The following is a 17,448-nucleotide window of genomic DNA, read 5'->3' on the forward strand; positions in this document are numbered from 1 at the left end:
TTTTCTATACTTTGCTAACTTAGTTGGTAACAAAATGCCTTGGTAGACAACAGCCATTTAGACCTATGGGGGGGAAGGGGAGAACATACATATATTGTTCGTTTGTAGAGCAAGAGCTAGGCATTGCAGATTTTCTTTTTACATTAGATACATTGTCTCGCCATTAGTTTATGTCTATAAACATTGAAGCAGCCTATTGTGCCATTAAAATCCTGTGTTCTTGGAGATGTGCTTCAGTAATAAAATTAATGCTTTATGTATTTTGTATGGAAGCTGATTTCATTCATTTTAAAAGGTATTCATTCCATCATCTTGTTTAAACAGGAGGCTCTGGTAGATGGAAAAGCAGGGTTTTGGGAAACTGCATAGTTGTCCAGAGGCATGTGCTGTTTTTGGGTTTAAGAGCAGGATCTGGTTCTTACGACCAGGAACCTGATTGGTTTCCACACTAACTCAGCCCTGGGCCTCTCCCAAGAACAGTGGTTTTGTAAGAATTTTTAAATGTTTATTTAAGGACACAAGAAAAATACAAATACAACTTGCTGCTTGTCCTAGACACTTCCACCCCCTATAAAATTGCAAAGGTACTCCCAGCAATGCAGCACACATGGAAGTGTAAAATGTAGAAAGAAAACCAAAAATTAACTGTACACACTGTTAAGGTTTATTTCAAATACATTTTGGTCGAATAAATCACACAAGTACACTTAACAGTACAAGAGTAATTCCCCCCAGCAGTCATTTCTACCAAAATGTATGTCAGAATTTATAAATAAAAAAAACTAAACAAACACTAAAGCTGTACAAGTTTTCAATAGATGTTAAGATCCTTATGTGCACCAACACAGGTCTGTATTGTACCCACTGCTGTTAATTGATACAACAGCCTGCTTTATCTTCAGCAGCAAATTTATTCAAAACCCAAGAGGCTGAATTCCAGTTTTAGATAAAAATTTGTGCTGTATGAAAATTCAAAATCGGTCATTAAAACATCTACTGGAAAAAGCAACAAAAGATTAAAAAAAAAAAAAAAACTAATATTGTGTTTTGTTTAGAATGTTCAGTCTTTGACAGAATGAAGATGACTTCAGGCTCACATTGTCCTGAAAGCTGTAACTAGCATAGCAGTTAGAACCTCCGTGGAGCTCCACCTTTAAATGCCTTGTACCCAGAACCACTTCCTCCTTGCATGGTATTATTGATCTGTACAATTCTGTTCATTGCTGGTGGAGAGTGGCTGGAAAAAAAAAAAAAAAAAAAAATACAAGAAAATTAACTTTTGATCAAGATTGTAAAAATACAAGACACATTAAAAGTTCTTAATTGTTTTGGATGTTTTTGGAAAAGCTAGTGCCGCCTTTCTAGTACCTGGAGTGCTGAGAGATCATGCTTCCTCGGCTTTCCCCCACTCTTCTTGTACCTTGATAGCCACTCCCTTGAGAACCAGTTCCATGCCAGTCTTTCCTTGGACCTTGGTCACGGCCATGACGCTCAACCACAACCTGTCTCCCTTCACTGTAATTCTAAAAAATGAAACCTTACAGTAAGAGTAGAAAAATATTATGTGAAGACTTAGACCGCATTCACACTACTGGGCTGGCCCACCGCGTATGTAGGTCTGCAACCCTGTTCACATTTGCAGATTAAGGAGCCTTTGCGTGTTCACAGGACTGAAAAATCAGGCCTAAAATGGGGCAAATTGCTTGTTGGGAAGGTTATATATAATTAAATAATACATCAAGCATAAAAGAAAAGCCAATTGTGGTTGTTGAATGCTTAGTACATTAAAATTATTATTTGTTACTATTGTCAGTTAAGGCATAATATTTGTTACTATGTGTCAGATAAGATAGAGAGAGAGAGAGAGAGAGAGAGGAGACACACACTTGTATGGAACGATAGCCTGCACTATAAATAAATCTAGGCCGGCCGTGGCCTGCCTTTTCTTTTTTGCAGCGTTCACATATGGAGAAAAGGCCTCCTTAAATCGCAACTGTGAATGGGGTCTTCGTAAAATCCAATATTCTAAATATTGTTGATAGTTTGGTATTGAATATTGATCACCTTCCAAGTGACACTTCAAATAGCTCACTTTTCAGTAAGCAAATACCTCTTAAATTGCAATATTAGTTTGCCTGCAAAAAGATTGTCAAGTTAGTCTTTTGTACCAAGTTCACAGAATAAACACTAACCTTTTGTTGAGTTGGTCTGAAAGACGTAGAACTGCTTACTCTTTCCCCAATTACTATTCCTCTTCCAGCGTCTCTGCTGCGGCTAGCAGAGGTCCCTCCTCTTATACTGGGTCCAAGACCATCTCTTCCTGATCTCTCAGGACGCATCCGAACAGCTGCTCTAAAATAACGAGTCAGGAATATGTATTTAACTTTAAAATGTTTATATATATATATATATATATATATATATATATATATATATATATATATATATATATATATATATATATATATATATATATACACACACACACACACACACATACACACACACACACACACACACACACACAAGGAAGCAACATCCTCAGTCTATAGTTAATGTTGTAGAATAGCCTACCACAACTATCTACAACTTACACTTTTCTGATATCAGGATCATATGGAATGCATTTTATATTGAACAGTGTAATGTATGTAGGGTCTAAAATGACACATGACAGATCCTCAACCATTTACGGAGTAACTAAATAGTGATTTTATTATTTACACTACATAGCAGGAACACTTGCTTTTGTGATCAGAAACAAAGGTAGTGAGCAAGCAATGGGTAAAACGCCATTTCATTCAACCCATATATCCAATCAATGCTTAAACATCTACCTTATATCTCCTTTGGCTTCACCAATTACAACTTCATTTTTCCAGCCTCCAGGACCAGATTCTCTAGTGGAGCGACCATGAGGAATTTCTGCTATTCTGCCTCTCTCTGTAGGATGGCCCCTGTTGCCTGTTGGTCTCTCAGGAATAGGGACAACTCTCCTTTCATCTCTGTCCCGTATCACTCTCCGGTCAGTCTCATGGATTTCTGTTCGTGGCTGCTCAGTTCTTCTGGCGTCATAATTCTTAGTGTATCTGTTGTCAAACCCAGAGCTTTCTCGTCTGGCAGCAGGACGGCTCTTCTTGACATCTGGTTCACTTTCAAAATGGTCCCGTCTGCATAAAAGTTTTTGGAAAAAATCTTATGGTGAAAGTTCTCCAGAATGACTAAATATGAACATTTGACTTTGTAAGCTTAAGTTTCCCAAATATCAAATTCCTTTGGTGGGTTGGGGGCCAGGATTGGGGAACAAAAAAGAAAAGAAAAGAAATGGGGCAGTTGAATGCTTACCTTTCAAATGCAGAAGGCTGTACGGAAGAGCCCTCTGTGTATCTGCCCCTCTCTCTGTGACTAAAGTCATTAAAGCGGTTCTGCTGGCGGTTATACTCAGAGCCATGGTTTAAGCGGACGTCTGTGTCCGTTTCAATCTTCTTATTACCATTCCAGTAAGGATCATTCCGCCTTAAAAAAAAAAAAAGTTTATAAAAAAAGTCAAAGTTTGTAAAAAAAACAAGCAGAAAAAAATCCATCCAGACTTCAATGTTATGTTCAATCTGCACAAGCTTGTCTTCCAATAAGACTAATTCTACACAGGTGGCATTCAGGAGATCTCTGCACGACCGACTTACCTATGGTCTACATCTCGTGCTCTTTTCAGAGTGTTTCTTTTTTCTTGTTCATAACGCAGTTGTTCCTGTTGGCGTCTTAGTTCTTCACGCTCCCGAGCAATACGTTCTGCCTCTTTACGACGTTCCTGCAATTACAAAAGGACAAGATTTACCACTCCCTTCATTCCCAAACAAATTACTGTTAAAACGTGAATAACGCCAATGTCTTGCACTGACTGAGCAACATGAAGCTTGATTTAGATGACAAAATGCACCCATTACTATTCAAGAAATTGTATTATCTGCCATGTGTAATCTCCAAGTGTACTGTCTCTTGTATGTTCCTGCTATTTTTACCTGTTCAATACGTATCCTTTCCCTCTCCAGCCTCTCACGCTCCATTCTTTCCCTCTCAAGCTTCTGTCTCTCAATCTCCAGCCGCTCTCGTTCTCTTTGCAAGCGTTCTCGTTCCTCCCTCTCCCGCAGCATCTGAATCCGTTCACGCTCACGGCGCTCTCGCTCAGCTATTTCACGTCGTCTGAGGACAGAATTAAACAGATCTGGTCAGTTTAACCTTGTTCATTTCCCTGTTGTATGCACATATACATGGTCAATTCCTGAATATTTATTTTTAAATGCATGGAAACTTCTAGGAATTTTTTTTGTCCATATAAAATACCTTCGTAATTCAACCGCACGGTGAATGCGTTCCAGCCGTACCAGGCGGTCACGCATCTTTTGTTCCTTCATCTTTTCAAATGGTAAAATGTCTTGTCTCCCTCCTCTAAAGTTGTTTGGAAAGAACTTCCCTTTGTTTCTCAGTACTGCCACCTAAAGAAAGAAGAAAAGAGACAACTTTTAGCCAATACCAAGAACACAGAAAATAGCCCAGCCTACAGATAAAATCCCTACAACAGTCAAATTTCCACATTCAGGAGGAGGAGTAACAAACAAATTTCTTAAAGTCAATTAGTTACAAACTATTTTATCGCAAATAAATGTAACAAACCTCTTCAGGAGGAATAAATCCTCTGGTTCGCCTGGGCATCATATTTGGGTGAACCTTATTTAAAATAAAAAAATGTAATTACCTGCAAGTAAAACACAATGTGTACATCCACACAGCAGAATAAATCAACACTGAGGGTTAAACTGCAGGTACCTTGTCAAATCGTCCTCTTCTCATCGGAGGTCTCAGTCTATTAACTGGATCACCTTTAGTTTGATCAATCACCACCATCTTGCCAGGACTTTTAGTACCTTAGGAAAGAAAAAAAAATAAAAATTATACGTTAAACCTTGCCACAAAACCCTTGTCAAGGGGTGTTCTGCCAACCTGGGTTATATACCAACAAACATGCCGATCAACAGAACAGAAGTGTTGTTTTCATCCGTAACCCAAAAACCACTGTATCATGTTACAGATCAGTGAAGGGTACAAAGTTACATTTTGACCAGTTTTAAGAACAAATGACATGAAATCAATATATCAAGAGGTTTGAGATAGAGCAATTGATTTACACATTCCCCTTACATAATTGCTTAAACAGTCTCTCAAATGTGGCCCAGTATTCAAAACAAATACATACTTCCACGCTTTTTGTCATCTTTTTTGGAAGAGGCTTGACCAGAACCAGATTTAGCTTCAGTTTTCTCATCTTTAGCTTCTTGTTTCTTTGTGACCTCCTTGCTCTCCTTCTCTCCTGTTTTTTCAGACTTCTTCTCTTCTTTCTTAGACGACACTTGTGTTCTTAAAAGAAACAAATACTTAATAACTTGTACCATCCATCACACGTACCTATTGTACCATTACATTTATTCCACAATAAGAGTCTTTAAAACTCAAAGACTGAACCTACTTTGTTTGAGATTTAACATTGGTAGCTGTCCTCTTCTCTCCTGATGTTTTACTTGAACTTGTTTTGTCTTCACTTTCTTTTTTTGCAGATTCTTTTTTGAATGGGTCACTTTTAACCTAAAAAAAAAAGGTAGTTTTGGTAAATAAATACAATCAACTTTCTAATAAATACAACTTTCTATACAAATCATATCCAACAGAGCTGACTTTCTAAACACTTCCTTTTTCTTTCCGTAGCCCAAGCTCTCCAGTTTATCTGTTCCTAGTGTGTGCAGTTCATGAGGCTTAGTTTTCTGCTTTGAATTTCAGGGATATTACTAACAAAACACAATAGTAAGCAAATTTCTTCCAGAATGAAGATTGATAAAATATAAACAAATCTAATTGAAACGATTTAACTTAGAAAACTTACCTTTTCAACTGAAATTTGCTGTCCATGTAGTTCAGTGCGATGAATATGTGAAATACACCTGGCAACCTCTGCACTAGAAGACATTGTAACAATCCCATAGCATTTAGCTCCAGGACTGCGTGCATTGGTGACCACTTTGGCAATAAGAACCTAAAAACAGTTGAACAAAGCTTGAAAGGAGCACAGGAAGTGGCCCACAAACTACTTTCACTACAGAACATTGTATAAACCAATCAAATAATTTAAAAAGGCACTGTACCTTTCCATACTTTCCAAAGAGATTTTTTAAATCCGCTGCCTTTGTGTTGGAGGAAAGACCGCTTACCCACAGGTTGCGGGATGAGCCACTTGTGCTCCCACCAGCACTGCCGCTAGTACCCCCTAAAGAATATCAGAGGTCACCTTATTTTTCTAATACAAAAGAAAGTCAAACTCTTAATATCACTTCAGTAGGGACCAAATGAAAATTGGACAACGCCACATTGATAGTTTTGCCGTTACATTTTACCTGTTGGACAAATAGTTTATTTTTCCTATGTTCATTCTGTTGCTAGAAAAACACTCCAGGTATATTTCTAGAGAGCCACACAAGTTACTGAAAACTTAATTGCGAAAGTCGAGTACCTATACCAAACATTTTAAAAAGTGTCTGTCCCACCCCTATCGCTTCGGATTAGCTAGCTGATCTTCTGTTGGTTACAAAGAAATCCAGAAATGGCTGCCAAGAGAGCCTCTGGCAAAGCACAGACTAATGTTTTAAACTTAATAGCAGGAACAGTTGGCAATAATTGCGCATCTGTGATGCAAACTAAAAACACCTGTACATCAGGAGTTGAATTCAGCTTAAAGAAAGCATGGAAAAAACAGGCAGAAGCAAATTTTTTATTTGAATAACTCCCAAGTATTGCTTATTATAGTTGTACTATTAGTATGTTACTTAAATTTACCAGCAAATGTGTTCCAAACTGCACTGAAAGGAACATTTCCTTAACCCATTGCAGTCCATTTATTCAGCGCTCCTCAGGAATGTCCGGTCCAATTTATTTTCACACACGGTTTAAGTATTTATTAATTTAAGAGTAAAACAGGTTCAAAAGGCACTAAAATCACAAAAAAAAAACTCTGTACTGTATCTCCAGCCAAGCCCCACCCCTTGTTCTCTGTATTTTTTCCCTACCTCTTTATAGATGTGCATACTGATAAATCGTCTTCTGATCACTCGTTTTATCACCAAACTCCTCGATAATGCGATCCAAATCATTATTTTATAACTATAACATCTCAAAAAGCTCTACAAAGGTCTGTGATATTCTTTGAGCGCTGGATGCAGAAGCAGCTACCTTCATTGTTATGGTCCATGTTATCTCTAATGCACGGGGCTATGCAATACGCCCTTTTTTAACCCGGTTCCTATCGTTCTCACTCGGCCATTGAAAGGTTTTCTCTCTTTTTCTGGAGAAAAAAAAAAAAGGACTAGAAACCTGTGCTTTACGTCTTTTTGATGATGTCGGACAGGGTCCGACATTGGACTGGCAAGGGAAAATTGTATGTCGGACCTGGTCCGCTATAGGACTGCAAAGGGTTAAAGCATGTTATACATTTGTTGAGGTGAGGTCACAGGGTACCTTGTATCAAAGAATTTATTGAACCAGTCAAGCTACAAGGCTAGATCCGCCCTGTTAAAATAACTAATTGATTGTGTTCACTTAAATAAAACCAAAACCCTACAAGTTATATTTTGTGAGTGTGTAGATTTTTCTAGCATTCTGTCTCTTGAACAAGAAGTTTTTTTCCCCCCAAAATTGCACACCCTTTTAAATCAGAGAAGGGTGTATTAGAGTAATCCAATACAGTAGAGGAATTAAATATAAAAATAACCTCACCCAATATAAAATGTGGACTACGCTTTAGCAGTGGCAGCGTTCTCTTTTTGAAAACTGGATACACAGCAGTAGACATTTCCCGCTAATGCAATAGTTAAGTAACAATTCTATAAATGCAACCTCATCAAACAAAGCAAATACTCCAACATTTACTGTGTTGAGGTACACAGCAATCAGCAAGTTAACATACATTCCTTGCAGCTGTCAGTCAGGTGTCAATCCTTGAAAGTAGGTTTTTATCCATGGAACAGGGACAAGCTTCATCATTGGATAGACATTTGCTGGGTTCTCTCTACTATACAGTACACCTTCGCTATAATGAACCTTTTGAAATCCAAGCATTTTGTTCGTTATATCAAGGGATTTGTTATAGCGAAAAGACAATCAAAATGAACGATAAACTGTTGGGTAGTAAGTTAATGAGACGACATTATGACAAAGTAGAATTACACGTACCTGTTCATCTCATGTACGCAGTATTCTGCCTTTGCTTTATCCAATTCGTTAAATTAAAACGCAGTACAAAAAGCAAAATTCCCAAAGTAAAGCTAAACTTATTCAAAAACAATTTGACACGAATCATTTCAAAGTGCCCCAAATCAACCCAACATGAAAAGTTCATCAGATCCTGAAGTTTTTCGTTGTTTTTTTTCTTAAATCAATTTCTTTGCTGCATGGTTGCTGAACAAGCCAAGAGTGCTTTTTGACAACCTATGTTCATGACAGAGATATGACTGCGTTATTCCTTTTTTCAAACGATCAATATAGTTTCCAGCTTTGTTGCTACATAAAATTGTTTTTCGTTTCAGAAGCAGTTACATAGCATGTGCTTTTTATCAAGACAAGAGTTGACGTCACTGTGGAGGTGCCTCTCTTGCGTACAGATCAGGATGTTGTCAGTGTGTGTTTATATCAATTTTTGTTTTTTTTTATATTTGGGGTCCAGAGGCCAGGTTCGCTACAGCGGAAGGTTCGTTTTAATGAAGGGTGTTATGGCGAGGGTGTACTGTATTTGCCTTGTAGAGTGAATAAAAGTTTATCTGGAGGAGCAAAGTTTGCCACTGCACATTTCATCTATTACCAACTGAAGTGCCAAAAAAATACATTACCTTTCTCATCCTTTGTAGTTGCCTTGCCATCTTTACCGTCCTTTGTAGAACTACAAATACAAAACATTGCAACAAAAAAAAAAAAAATTAATAAAAACACCCACAGCATAATCTACAAATCAAAATCCCATTCAACAAAAGTTCCTGATAAAGCAAGTTTGCATTTGTAATGTACAAATACATGACTGCCATGGCTTGTACTTGAACAAAACTGTTCCATAATGGATTCTTTCACCGCTTTTCCACAGATGATTGAAGATCTAGATTTTCTGCCAATTCTATTCAGTGGACATGGCAATCTTCTCCACAGCTCAGGAGTGGGGTTTGACTTCATTTGGAATTTTCATACGATTCTGCCATTCAGTGACATCACAGGGTTTATTCTACCCATGTTAATATTGGGGTGGGGGTGGGGGAAAGGGAAGGCAATACAAAGTGCTGACAACTTGAAAATAAATAAAAAGCAGGTTTTGTGACGCTTTCATGCCTTATAGTTACTTCTATGATGCTCAAAAATAGGATTAAAACAAAAGGCTGGATCGTTAGGTACAATAAAAAATTAAAAAATAAAAATCTTGAGGCTACCCACAAATTCAGAGATCTTAGTGAATGCTGGAACTTGGTATCGTAAAGAACTGACATAGAAAAACAAACCTCTTTGCTTGACTTGATGCCCCAGTAGATGAGGGGCCTTTCTTCACAGAATCCTTTTCTTTATCTCCCAATTCAGCTTTCTTCGAGCCGTCTCTGGTTTCCTTCTTGGGAGGTTCAGCCTTCAATCCGTCATTTTTCTTACCATCTTTATGGTTCTCTTTGGCATCCACATCCTTGCCTTGCTCCTCACTCATCTGGGCAGAGGCACTGGGCTCATCATGGGCCTTACTTGCCTCTGAATCTGGAAGTTTCACATTTTTACCTGTATCCAAGAGGTCATCGCCATCTAAATCCAAAGTGATGGCGTCTTCTGCCTGGATTGTGACAGATATATTATCATCCTCTGCTTCTTTTCCAGATGCAGTGGCTTCCTTTTCATCCTGAGCTGCATGTTCAGCCTCAGCAAGGCTTTCTTCTGAAGGCAGATGTTTAGATTTTTCATAAGAACCATCATCAGTATCTGTTATATCTGAGGGATTTAACAAGGATAAACATGGCAAAACATAGGTTTAACATTACAGTTATGAGCTAAGCGACCTAAAAAATTAGAATAGAAAGCAAGTTTAGCATTAGCTCTCATTGAAAGTTAGAAAACCACAAAAGGTGTACAATACAAACATTCCTCATTGAAAACGGGTGGGTTTCAATACAATCTTCCTGGTGTTTCTTTTAAACAAATACCTTCAATGTCATCATCAATACTGCTGAAAACGATGTATAAGCACAACCAGTTCACCAGGAGATAGTGTAGGTCAAATCTTAGAATGATCCATCCTTATCCCAATGTCTTCAGTTCTTTTCTTTTTTAAAAATATAAAAACTCCTCAGAAAAATCCTAAAACCATCTGTAGGATTTTAATGGACTCCGATTCCACCACCTGTAAACTTTCCAATTGCTTCTGTATGTGTGTCCATAAATCGCATTACTCAAGTTCAAAGTATGGCCATCTTCTCATTTTACTTTTGGCCTCTCCCTTCATCGTGTACATTTTCAAGAGATTTACATAGTTCAGCCATCTACAAAAGTACTTTGTCCAAAGCCCTTCCATGTCCACATCCTTGAACATAACTGCTGTAAGCAGCGCAAGTTTAATTTGGTGGATCCATTTTCCTGTTGAGTCCCTGAAGTCTCCAAATCATTTTCAGCACACTCTCAGTTGCATGTCCCTTGTAGTCCTGAACACTTTGCAAAAACTAGGTCTCTCTGATCACCTAGATCCCAGATGGCAAACAGTTGCTGCTAATTCAGTCACTGCATTTCCTCCTCAGACTGAATAGCAGGACCAGGCTTCTCTGGTTGTGGATGAAAAGCATTTGAGCCAACAGTCACTCCTCATTTCAGATGTAGTCTGCGACGTGCATCATTTCAGTTAGTGTGGCACAAACTTTACAAGCACGATCAAACTTGTCCTCCAATATTTTCCTCCTTTAGATCATAGCAAATCCAAGTATAACATTAAAACATCCACCACAGGAACTGATATGTATACACTCCTGGGTGGCAGTAACCAGTTGAAACATGGGAGATGTTTTATGTAATGCCATAAGAAAGGCACTAACTAAAAGGCATAGGCAATGCATAATGGTTGTCCAACCTTGATTTACTTGATTACCTGCTAAAATTAATGTACAACACTTACCTTTTTCATTGTCTTCATCTTCTGCTTCCTAAATTATACATAAAAAAAGAATACATAAGTCTACATGCCAACAATCAAATAAACATTCATGTTACTGTTTTTCAGTTTCAGGGTTAGTTGCAAAAAGAATGTTATTTAAAATGCCTGGAGCAAAAAAATGAAAGACTATCAATTAAATGTATTTATTTATCACATGTTTCAAATCTATCCTAATCAAACAAACAACAAAAAAATGACTAAATATGGGTACAGTCAATCGCAGAAATTTCACATATCGTAAATTATGGTGCAAACATTTAAGTCCTAAGAACTTGGAAAACATCTAAAAATGCAATTTTGTTTTAAACAGGATTGCTTTTTTTCAGCCATGACACAAAACAGTTTGGCCTACTGTAATAAATAGCCATCTACCTCACAATCCCCCCCGAACCCAAAAAATACAAAATTGTCATGCAGACACAGCAGACAAATGCTTAAGTAATGTTCATTGTGATTCTTGCATCCTTTAAACCTGAACCTAATATTGTGCAGATGTGTGCTTCAATAATGCATCAGTCACACAGTTGCTCCCACCACCACATACAAACTTACATCTGTAATGACATGGCCATCGTTGTCCGAAAGCAATTCCCTAGACTCTTCTTCATCCACATCCTGAAGAATCAAAACTTGTGTATTCAAAACAGGAAAGTTTATTGGTTTGAAAAAGTAAATTGTTTTTACACATTCTTCAATTACCTTGACCAAATATTCCATCTCTGCTTTAGATTCAGAAGCATCAGAATCCAGATTACTTTCAAGTATCTCAAAGGGAGAATTCACATTTTCATCTTCACCATCTCCTGAATCTTCTAGGTCTTTTGGGTCGTCACTACCATTTTGATCTAGACTCTCTGCCTCCTGCTTAGACAAACGAGACATTATTTAACTTAATTTTACCAGGAAACCACCAAGGTTATAAGCCGACACTATTAGTTCACTTTTTTTCCCCATAACTACCAATAAGGAAAACATTTATAAAAGCTTCTTTGCCAAATCATATCCTATACTAAGTTAGACAACGCGAGAGATTGAGAGAGAAGCCAAATAAATTATTCAGCTGACCTACATAACCCCCTAGCCTACCCAAAACATAAGCCATGCTTCTCCATCAGTCAACAGTAAACCCGCACTTGTCAGTGGGGTGCAGAACAGATGTATCAAAGGCATGGGGCCCAAGGTAATCCCCACACATTGATATATGGAATCAAGAAAACCCTTCCCCTCCAACACCACAAAAACTGATCAAATCACAGAAAGGCTGACTGAACAGAATCAAGTTTTGATGATGCAGCAGCCAGTGCACCTTCCAAGTCTAGCTTTGTCGCAACGCTCCAAGAAGTGTGATGTAATATAGCCCTTGAAGTGCTCAATGTGTTAGCACTGTGTTTCATTCAACTGTAAACAACAAAGACGTGTGTAGAGCATACTCAAACCTAAATCTTGACTTTCCACATTTTGTATGTAAAACTGCAACAGACCAGGCTAGCGAATGTTATACTTAAAGTCGAATAGCAGGCACTCTTACTTGAGGATCCCTACAAAATCAACTAAAACTAGACACTTGTATACCTGTGTGTTGTGTCAAGGTTATTTATTTGGAATGTACTGGAAAGCAAGTTTGTAGATGAAAGCCGGGAGCCAGGAAAAATCCATGGCTATTTTCATAAAAGCCTATTGTCATGAGAGATTAATGGAAAAACACAAACTATTCCCTTCTGTCTCTTATGCCAAGACACTGCAAGGAAGAAAAAAAAAAACTGTTGATTTTCTTTATCATACAAGTTCACTAATTTTGGTAATGCTGCTGCATACACAGAACTATAGTTGAGTTAGTCGAAAAAAAAATTGTGCATTGTGCAGATTTGTTTTGCAATGCAAATGTAAACAAGATGTGTAAAAATTAATAAATAGTCTGCCAATGTTATTTGACATTAGAGGTATCATTACCATTGCACTGGGGCGCTTCACGTTCATATCAACATGAAGTTATTATAAAAAAAAAGACGCAAAAACTTTACAAACACTTTACTTGAAGATATTAAAGCATACTGTACTGCTGATGGCACCTCTGATTGCATTAGTCTAATAGTACTATAAATGAGCATTGATAAAAAGAACAATTATTCCCACACAAAAGTTGTGTTTTACATAATCAGAATATACTGAATATTTATACGCTGAACTACCTGCCCAAACTTGTCATTACAAAAAAAAAAAAAAAAAAAAAAAAAACAGTAACTTGAGCCAGCAAAAATGAGGTTGCCTTGGCCTTGCAGAGCTTCAGAAAGACCTGTCCATACCCCCAGCCCATGAAATTTGCCTCACTACACTCATAGGTTGCCCCCTTGCTAACTTAGGATTCCCTGCTATTTGAAATCTTAAATATATCTCTGGGAAAGTGGAACGTATACATATGGATCTGATTATAAACACCAAGGCAAAAGGTTTAAAAACAACTCATTTGGTTTCAATCCAATTTTGGTTACACTGCAATTGTTAATTAAAAAGGCACTTCTGAATGTTGTTTTATAACATTTCTGGGCCAGACTTACAACACCAAAACCAAATGCCTTTTACAATAAATACATTCCAGCTAGTAAATGTACATTAAACACAAGTTCTGGTACCTGTTTCTTATTTGGGTCTTTATTTTATAAATTTAGAGTGATAAATTATGTGTTTTAGCTCCAACTGATTAAGCAGTTGATGTTGCAGTGCTACTGAAACCCTGGGTACCACAGTTAAGCTAAACTGGTCTCCGCCTGGCACCTGAACCTATTTAGCCCAGATGAGCAGTCAGGTTACTGCAATATCCTTGGTCAATAAAAGTAGACACTGATTTGTTAATACTGTGTATATTGCCAAGCACATTCAAAATCATGCACAACAAGCTTACCTTGCTAAAAGATTCTTCTTCCATTGTGGCATCTGCATCCTGCTTTTTACCTACATAAAACAAAGCTTTGTTAAGCAATTACTTTTAACCAATTAAAAAAAAAAAAATACAATTTCATGAAACACTAACATTTTCAAGATATGCATAGCAATATCTGTACAGACCAATGTAATTACCTTTGGCTTTTGGAGTTCTCTTTGTTGGGGTATCTGAAGATAATGTAATTTCTATGCTATCTGTGTCTCCGCCTTCTTTTTCAATGGCCTGAAAGAAAAGCGTTAAAGGGTTGGAATACAGTCGTGTACCGCATATCCAACCATCACTTTACCACAATTGTGCATCTAGAATTGGTCACAAGTCAGTGTGAACACTAACACCTTCTCAAAGTTTGCTGGCTTAAATGTTCCCTTAAGCTGTATTTAAAAAAAACAAAAAAAACAACAAGACACATAATACACCCACCTTTAACTATCAATGCATAATAGCCTTTGACCCAATCGTGTTTAAACAGCAGCTGACCAGTACCCACCAAGAGCTTTGCAAATATGTTACAAATTTAGCACAATCGGGACAAAAATCCAATGCATAATTTGTTCAGATTATTAACAGTATAAAATTCCAAACTTTAAAGGGGAAAAGGTTTGCATGCAATAACCTGTACTGACGATATAATGTATGGAACCCTTGTTAGCATCCCTGAACCAAATCAATACTTTAGGGCAAATAAACAAAACACCACGAAAGAGTTGTGTACACCATATCCTACTATGCTGTAAAACTCAGTGTATATTGTGTACAAACTGTCCAGTTTTTGTCAAACATGTTTTTTCCACTCTTGCTGCATTCCTAAATTACGCAACCAACACCTGATTTAGCAACATAATTTACACACTAAATACTGCAGCGTTACCTCCACACACTGTTCTCCTCTGCTGCCACTTCTGCAGCGGCCATATTGCAATTAATATTAGGCCTAGTACATGAAATCACTGGCGTATTTTACAGTTTGTATGCACGGTGTTCTACATTTCCGGTACTATATTGTAGTATTTCAGTTTTTAACAATTGATAATGTAACGACCTCTAAGAGTATAGTCTGCAGGAAATAAAAGTCTCACACGTAACCCATCACTCTCACGAGATGTTAAGAACGCTTGTGCATAACATTGTATATACTGCATAATATATACCATTAATCCAGCATTTAATTCCATTCAAAACCATCCACTACTAATTTAATTATGGAAATACTGGGAATATCACAATATTCCCAAAAACACACTCGTAGAAGCGATTTGGGCCTTCATGGAAAATACCTTCATGCACGGTTCGTGGTTGCAAATATTATTATATAAGAAAATTACTTTTAATCTTCAGTAACCAACGCACCTGTTTAAGTCTCGCCACCAAAACGTTTTTGACTCCTGTGACATCTAAATTTCTCCGTTTCAGCTCAGTTTTGAGGTCGATAACACGTAATTCTGCGATTTTCTTGATTTCTGTAAGTACTCCTGCCGACGCCATTTTGCCTGCCCAAACGGAGCACAGAAGAGAATGTCGTGTTAATGGCACTGCGAAAATCCCCGGATGTTTACAGTGTATAATGTGAACGAGGAGGCGTCAGCAAACTCACTTGAAGAATTTCTTTTTAAAACCAAAAATTGGCTACAGATGCAAATAAAGATATATACAATGATAAATGTTGTGTTTAGTCATAACTTGTCTGAAGTAATTTAATAAATGTTGCTTTGAACTCAGGGACTATTTCATGAATGTGTGAAAATACTGTATATAATATTAAGAAATATTAATATAAAAACAACTTTTTAAAATTCATTACTCACAATGAAGAGTTTGAGACAGGTTAGTTGGTCCCCTATCAAAATACATGCAAAGTAAGTTCAATGGTGCGTATACTCACTGAACATAACAATGACAAGGTTTTTTTTATATATATATATATAATTTAAATCAAGACATTCTTGAAAAACAAATATTGAAGATACTGTCAAGGTGTTTTGTTTAATGCCTTTTTCAAAAATCATCTTTATGCTTGGCAGGATCTTGAAGTGTGCAAGCTAGGTAGCAGGCCAGATTATTAATTTTTTAATTCTAAAAACGATACTTTTGTAAATCATTATACGTGTTATAGTATATAGACAGAGAAAGGTAATACAGACTTTATAAAGAAAAAGTTGTGTCATGATGAAACTACAACGAACGACCACTAGTAGGCAAGCTACGTCTTGCTTAGGAAAAAGGAAAAAATAAGCAGATCGGCCATCATCACCAACCCCCTTTATTGTCGGAAAGTGTCGTGAAGCGGCCCTCGCTGGAGTGAGGCTCCGAGGGATTCGCAGCAAACAGATCGGCCAGAGCGCAGCAACGGAGAGGAGCTTCGCCTCGGTGAACAGCGGCGGTCGTCTCAGCAAGCCTGACCACTTCATCACAGGCCCAGTGGCAATCTAACCGAATTAGCACCGTTCTCAAAACCCTAATTAAGCCCTTACCTCGTTAATTCGTGATATTTGGTAATCAAAAAGGGGTTTAAAAAAAAAAAAAAAAAATCAATTTCACAACACCCCCCTCTTTACTTTACTATATATCCGGGCGTTGGGCTTGTGTTGTCATTTTCATAGCCCGGCGCTGGCTTCTGAGTCCTTTCTATATTATATATCACTTCCAGTGACTGCCCTCGTTTTTCATTTGTAAAGGTTCTGTAGGGCAATACTGAAGTGGTTGGGGCCTGCTAGTTTAACAGGTAAGTGTTTATTTTTTTCTTCATTAGGTTCGTGTTAATTGTTTGATCTGTGATCGAGTATATTGGCTCAGAATGCTAACTGGCTTTAAGAAGTAGTGAAGTAGATCCTGTCCGAGCAGGATTATTTTATTTCAGAGTCGTGACAAATACTGCTGAATTATGAAATGCTTGTATCTCGCAAATATTTTGTACGCATCTATATTGTATACTTCAACAACAATAAAACAAGTACTGTTTGTATTTTTTTAGGGAGGGATTGGTGAGGTTTGAATTTTCGTTTGTTTTGTGTGTGCATTTGCTCGGTGTTGCGTTGATACTCGTATTGAGCAGTTGATGCAAAAAAATAGACAGCAGACGTTCCTGATTTTGGAGTGCAGTATCAGTAAGTGTTATTTTGTAAGGAGCATGGTTCTTAGTTTTTATTTTATTTGTTTACTGTTAAATTATCTACACACAAACTATAGTTAATCATGTGTGTAAAAGTCATTCTGAATCATTAAAGTGTAACAGTAATTTTATTTAGCACATTGC

General features: G+C 37.4%; 2 protein-coding genes across 4 annotated transcripts in view; one reads left to right on the forward strand and one right to left on the reverse strand.

Annotated features, from left to right (window-relative positions):
• Positions 1–648: 648 nt before the first annotated feature.
• On the reverse strand, positions 649–15,710 carry sltm (SAFB-like, transcription modulator). 3 transcript variants are annotated; one of them, XM_041227034.1, is made up of 22 exons: positions 15,546–15,710; positions 14,333–14,420; positions 14,157–14,206; positions 11,957–12,118; positions 11,810–11,872; positions 11,219–11,246; positions 9,579–10,047; positions 8,925–8,974; positions 6,192–6,313; positions 5,933–6,082; positions 5,522–5,637; positions 5,252–5,412; positions 4,825–4,922; positions 4,672–4,725; positions 4,342–4,493; positions 4,020–4,200; positions 3,684–3,808; positions 3,346–3,516; positions 2,838–3,170; positions 2,193–2,352; positions 1,369–1,523; positions 649–1,237 (listed from the first exon to the last, which is right to left on the reverse strand). In XM_041227034.1, exons 1-22 carry the CDS (start codon positions 15,678–15,680, stop codon positions 1,129–1,131), a joined length of 3,132 nt encoding a protein of 1,043 aa, XP_041082968.1. In that variant the 5' UTR covers positions 15,681–15,710; the 3' UTR covers positions 649–1,128. The 3 variants fall into 3 exon arrangements, with proteins under 3 accessions (XP_041082968.1, XP_041082967.1, XP_041082969.1); XM_041227033.1 differs by having other exon boundaries at positions 11,957–12,121; XM_041227035.1 differs by lacking the exon at positions 11,810–11,872 and having other exon boundaries at positions 11,957–12,121.
• Positions 15,711–16,465: 755 nt separating this feature from the next.
• Positions 16,466–17,448, forward strand: part of LOC121298922 (E3 ubiquitin-protein ligase Arkadia-like) — a 44,523-nt gene continuing 43,540 nt past the window's right edge. The window contains 1 exon segment of the mRNA XM_041226243.1: positions 16,466–16,917. The gene's annotated coding sequence lies outside the window, so the exon portion shown is untranslated.

Source organism: Polyodon spathula, chromosome 24, assembly GCF_017654505.1.
Source record: "Polyodon spathula isolate WHYD16114869_AA chromosome 24, ASM1765450v1, whole genome shotgun sequence".
In the NCBI taxonomy this organism is placed as follows: domain Eukaryota; kingdom Metazoa; phylum Chordata; class Actinopteri; order Acipenseriformes; family Polyodontidae; genus Polyodon; species Polyodon spathula.